General features: G+C 49.6%; 1 protein-coding gene across 3 annotated transcripts in view; it reads left to right on the top strand.

The window, feature by feature from the left end:
* Positions 1-5,826, top strand: part of LOC149334935 (cytosolic 10-formyltetrahydrofolate dehydrogenase) — a 35,925-nt gene extending 30,099 nt beyond the window's left edge. For all 3 annotated transcript variants that reach the window (XM_089551593.1, XM_089551592.1, XM_089551594.1), the window contains exon 10: positions 4,438-5,826. In XM_089551593.1, coding sequence (XP_089407719.1) covers positions 4,438-5,452 — 1,015 coding nt within the window. In that variant the 3' untranslated portion in view covers positions 5,453-5,826. The remainder of the gene's footprint in view (positions 1-4,437) is intronic.
* The last annotated feature ends 174 nt before the right edge of the window (positions 5,827-6,000 follow it).

The raw sequence follows: 6,000 nt of genomic DNA, 5'->3' as shown, positions 1-6,000 counted from the left end.
TTACCCCGTTTTACAACCAATACATCCCTTTTCATCCGTGATTGATTTTAGGTGAAGTAGCTCTTATTGATAAGTCAAGTGTTTTTAACTTTTTAAAAGAAGCCAATGTACTAGAAAAACTCTAAATTTTTACCATGTGCTTTACAATTTATTGACGCACCTCAGCCACCCTCCCGTCCCGAGAAGACGGCTGAGGTCACTATTACATCGGTTGGGGACCTCGAGATCCTTGCACAGCCAAGGATGGCTGCTGAGGTTGCCAACCCTTTTTAAAGCGTTTACCATAAGTCTCTTCTAAAATTTTGTCATATTTTTACTAAGTTGCACGAATTAACTTTTTAGGCCCTTTACACCGCCATTCATTTAGACTTTTGTATAGCATCTATCTCGAATTTTCTATACCCGGAGCTTGGCGCATGATAGCCTTAGTCGCTTATGCGCCAATAAACTCAACTCAACTCAACTCATAACGCTTGCAAGGTAGTCAAAAGTTTCATCTGAATATAAACATTCCGAATGAGCACAATATATTGGGAATGTTGTTCAAATGTAATGTAAAAACGATTTTTCAGAAAATAGGGCTGTTCCTGCTTTAAAAGTCGAAAACATAGCCATAAACTCGCATGTCAGCACCGAAGTCGAGAGTACCTGTCAATAAGGCTGGTTAAAAAGGCGCTCTTCGCATCGAAAAGGGGGTATAGATGCCTCATCTGACTGAAAGTTAGGAATTAGCGATTTCCTACTGCTTAGGAATGCTGTTACTAACAAAGCTGCATGCTTTTCTGCGTGTCGAATGGGAACGAGAGTACGCATTGCACGGGCGAATGAGTTGTGGCGAACTAAGTAATAGTCACGAATGACAGTAAGGCTAATGCCATTAAATTTATGCGTGTGGCACCACACGAATGGCATTAAAACTTAAGGCAGTAAGCACTTAATGGCATTAAATCTGTCCGTGTGGCACGGGTATAACACATCACGTGACCACCGCATCACCGTCAAGTTACTGTCCATGTCACCGACGGCGAGGAGCTGCCAAAACGCATTCCTCACATTTGTTTTCATTGCGTCGTACACAGCAAAAGCACAAATCGCAAAAGCACGAACAGCTGCGCTGGTTAAATGTATCAGTAAAGACGTATATTATCGTAGAGGCAACTTTTTTCGCGCTTCTAGACACCAAGCACTGCAAAAACTAATTTAAAGGATGCCACACACTCTGTAAAGTGTGCGAATTTGAAAAAAATATGAAAACTTTTCCAGTAACGCTTTTTGAATTGACGATAAAAACCAGAGTAGGCATTTCAGAGAAAATAAACGGCCGAACTTCCAAACAATTTAGGGTCCGAAAAGCGGCTACCATTACACTGCGCTACATGGCGTGCAGTACGGCGTTGATGTTCGTGGTCACGCTGAGCCTGCTGGCTGGTGTTGGAGGCGTTGCATAAGCTGACAGTACTTAAAGGGATACTGAGGCAGTTTTCGAATCAGCTAACCTTCTAGGGTTTTGAAGTAGTGTCATTGCTGATCACGTCTGTGAAATTATTTTTTCGATTTTGGCTAAAACAGCGGCGCAATCACCAATTAAAAACGCAACGTTCAAATTTCCCGCGCCCCGCGTGAGCGCAGGAGAGGGGAACAGCGGAGAGGGAAACCTCGTCCATGTCGGCCAGCGTGACGTCATGTTGAGGAGCCGGGGATGCTTCGGCGCACCCGAGCGCGCTTTCAGCGCGCGTTGTTCCTCGTACTGCGTGCGTTGCGACGTACAAAACGTGTCAGCCGATCTTGAGAATCAGATTCAACAGGTACTACTCTGCGTTCGTGTCCACGAACAACTACGGCCGCGACTGTGTCGTCTTCCACTGTTTTCCGCAATACCACAAGCTCGCAGCACAACCGCTCGCTGCTGTGACGAAGAATTCAAGCCGACTAAAGCAAGCTTACTCTGCTCGAAACACTTTCGTAAGAGCGGCTACAGGCAGAGCTTGTCCTAGTGTGATCTCTGGAGATTTCTGTCGAAAAGGCGCGGCTGAACCATGACACAGTTCCATCGATTTCCTCGCGCATAAGAGGCGTGTCACCATTCCGAAGAAGCGCCTCTTTTAAAAGTAGAAACACGCTCACTTAGCCCCTGAAGAAACCTTATAGAGGCTTAAGCATGTGTTGCTCCCCTCAGCTTAGGTGCGGCCAGACCACCTGAGACGTGCTCAGCAAGGCTCGGTTAGTGATTTTATACTCGGTTCGACGTGTCCAAGCAAGGAAGCAGAGCAAAGCACAATAAAGCAAAGCAAGCAAGCATCGAAGCTCTTCATATGCGGCATCTCGTTTAATCCTAGCTAAGCAATTAATATGAAAGCGTTCGACGTTGATTTCGGATGCAAATTTATGAGAGAAATGAATGCCAACCGAGTTTTTGCAAAAAAAACACCGCAACCTTACTCGGTTTCTTCATCAAGTTGTGGCAGCGGGCGAGTTGCAGCTAGCTTGGCTTTTAAACACACATATAGTTGGCAACTACTTCACTGAACCTAAACTGCAAATCTAGGAAGGGCGAACGTTTCCGAGGCAGCGATTAATATTTTCTGGCACCTGCTGAACGCGCCAGGAGTGAAGCGTATTTGTGCGCGTATTTGGCTTGGTTTCCAGCGCACCATGATTGCGTCACTATCTTGTGGTCACATGCCTCGCAGTACTTGGCCACTGCGCTTCGCTAATTTTGACACCAACTTTGTGCTCCTTCATCGTTCACTTGAAATACTTTCTTGCCCCAACCTGCAACGCCGGGTACTGAGAACAGGATTTACACAGTGGTTTGGGCCTTTTCTTTAGGATGACGCTCTTCCGGGCGAGCCAGGAGGCGTCCGGTGGTGGTAATTGACTTGAGTATTGTTCGCACCCCTTCCTTTCCGAGAATACGAGCCGATGTTGTGCTGGCACCTTTTACGCATGGTCTGTATCGCGTCTTTGACGCTGGCGTATGCTTGTGCTAGGCATAGAATTTTTTGCTTGTGTCTTTTTTGGTTTCAGGCGATACGTGGAATGAGCAAACTGTAGTATCCTTTACTTCGGTGGTCAGTAAAAAAAAAATAGTCGCCGTATTCGCTTTTACAACGACACGGAAAGCTGCGATCTGCCCTCAACGCAGCGCCGGATCCGCATCGGCAGCTGCTCCAGTCCTCAAAGTGACGTCACGACCTCTCTTGCCCAATCGCGGGCGGCGGCGCGCCGCGCGGCGTGCCCCGCGGCACAGGCCGCATATTTCGGCTAAAAAAGGCAATTCGCGCTTGTTTTTGCCTTATTTGGATGCAATATTCCAGTATACAGCATGAAAAACTATAGGATGCCGCTACCAGCCCGATTTTCAGAAAAAGTGCTTCAGTCTCCCTTTAAGATGGTTGATAATCACGCCTCCCGGTCGCTGAACGCACTGGCGATGGGGTCTAAGCTTTTTATTGTATAAAATTTTTGTCATCACCGCAACCACCTTGGTCGCCGTTCAAGGCCAAGTTGGTAAATGCACTGTACGGTTTCCAGTTGCGCCCATTCAATGAATGTATGGCATCCGGTTGCTAGAGAACGAGTCAGTGGGTTTTAACATGGCCGCCGATGCAAGAGAAAGCAGAACATTCCAGAGTGCTGAGGACCAGGTTTCGGTGCGTGTTAGAGGACCTCAGATAGCCAAAAACAATGCGGGACCCTTCGTACGGCGTGCCTCAAAGCCCACACCGTAAGGCAAAACCGAATCGTGACCACCAATAGCGTACGGGTGAGCGATAATTAGCCGAGAATTTGCATGCAGACAAACTCTCTGTTCCGATGCTCGTCTATACTCTCTTCAGATGCTCACTTCAGAGTTCTCTTGCTTCTGCAGCTTTCGTTTTCTCGCAGTTTTGAATATACTAGGGCGTAACTTATCATTGAAACAACGCGTTACAGCTCGACTCATCCTGATGAGATTAAATGCCATGTCTAGCGGTTGATCTGTGTGTCTTCCTTAAACTTTTGTACTTGTGCCTTGCATTGCCAAGCATATTTCGCTGCACTACGCCGGCTGGCCTATTATTTATTGATTTATTTCTAATTGGTTATTTATGTATTTATCACAGATACTTACAGCCCACATTGGGTGTTATCGTAGGTGGATTATTTTACAGCCACTAACGTAAAATACGAGACAAAATAAGCAAGAAATCAAAACGAAAACTATAAATATCTATTAGGCCAACTAAAAAGAGTATGGCAAGAATAATTACGTTCAGCAAAATCATCGTGGCGCCTTGTAGTGACATCGTGCGTGACTCCATTGCCTGCCGACCAATCAGCGCGGCGTGATATACCGCCGCCGACGCAAAGCTCGGAATCGTGCCCTTAACAACTTTATTCGCTGTAAAAGTACGAAGCATGCAATGGCAAAATTTGTACCGCGGGTTTTCGCAGCGTGTGCGGCATCATCACCCCGTGGAACTACCCCCTCATGATGGTGGCTTGGAAGAGCGCTGCTTGCCTAGCTGCCGGCAACGCGCTGGTGCTCAAGCCCGCACAGGTCTGTCCCCTCACTGCTCTCAAACTGGCCGAGTTGACGGTGCGAGCGGGCATCCCCGCGGGCGTCTTCAACGTGGTCACCGGGTCGGGCACCGTGGTGGGCAACGCCATGTGCCGACACCCGCTGGTGCGCAAGGTGGCCTTCACGGGCTCCACCGAGGTGGGCCGCACCATCATGGCCAACTGCGCGGCACCGCACCTCAAGCGCGTCTCGCTAGAGCTTGGGGGAAAGTCGCCCCTCTTCATATTCGCCGACTGCGACCTGGACCTAGCCGTGCGCCAGGGCCTGAACAGCGTCTTCTTCAACAAGGGCGAGAACTGCATCGCCGCCGGTCGTCTCTTCGTGGAGGAGTCCCTGTACGACCGCTTCGTGGAGCGCGTCGTGGCCGAAGCCAAGAAGATCGTGACCGGGGATCCGCTGGACCGGAGCACCTGGCACGGCCCGCAGAACCACAAGCAGCACCTGGACAAGCTGCTGGAGTACGTGGAGAAGGCCGTCGCCGAAGGAGCCAAGCTGGTCCACGGGGGCCGAAGGCTTCCGAGGCCTGGACTGTTCCTAGAACCCACGGTCATCGTGGACGTGGAGGACCACATGTCGGCCGCCAAGGAGGAGTCGTTTGGGCCCATCATGCTCATATCGCGCTTCGCTGACGGCGACGTCGAAGGGGTGCTGCGGCGCGCCAACGCCACCGAGTACGGGCTGGCGTCGGGCGTCTTCACGCGGGACATTGCCAAGGCGCTGCGCGTTGCCGACGGCGTCCAGGCCGGCACCTGCTTCATCAACTGCTACAACAAGACAGACGTGGCGGCGCCCTTCGGAGGCTTCAAACAGTCGGGCTTCGGCAAGGACTTGGGACACGAGGCGCTGAAGGACTACCTGCAGCTCAAGTGCGTCACCGTCGAGTACTGAGCGTGTACAGCGGGGAGGAAAAGTACAGCCCTTGTCAAAAGCCTTTAGGCCACAGGGTTTACTTTGAGCCGTATGGTACTACCGGTGGACACCCCTGAAGCTCGAAACGTCCCGAGGAGTGAGTACAAACTTCATCCCTCCTTTCCTGAGGTTTTCAGAGTTTGGTGAGCCTTCAATGTCGAACTACGGTACTTGAACCGAACCCTGTGGACTAAAGGCTTTTGACCGAGGTTGTACGTGAACAATAAAGAGAAAGACAAAAATCGCGGTATCGTTAAATAACTAAATAATAAATAAACTCTGACCGAAGAACATGTGGAGGCTTCTTCTACACTGTGTGCCCTGCGAATGCTCTTCGTCGTACATTGTGTCGAGACGTTTTTTTTTTCTTTGCAGACGGCAGAGGAATGGCATTGTGATTGCGAGCTTGACGTACACTGTTCACAAACGAAGGCTCTTTCTTTCGGTATGCATGACGGAAGAAAAGCTGAAATCGAGAGTGATACGGTTTCGTACATATGCTTCGTACGCGACCGCTGGTCTAACCA

This window comes from Amblyomma mixtum, chromosome 7, assembly GCF_055824585.1.
Source record: "Amblyomma mixtum isolate Tamu chromosome 7, ASM5582458v1, whole genome shotgun sequence".
Classification (NCBI taxonomy): domain Eukaryota; kingdom Metazoa; phylum Arthropoda; class Arachnida; order Ixodida; family Ixodidae; genus Amblyomma; species Amblyomma mixtum.
This window is presented reverse-complemented; position numbering and strand designations above follow the sequence as displayed.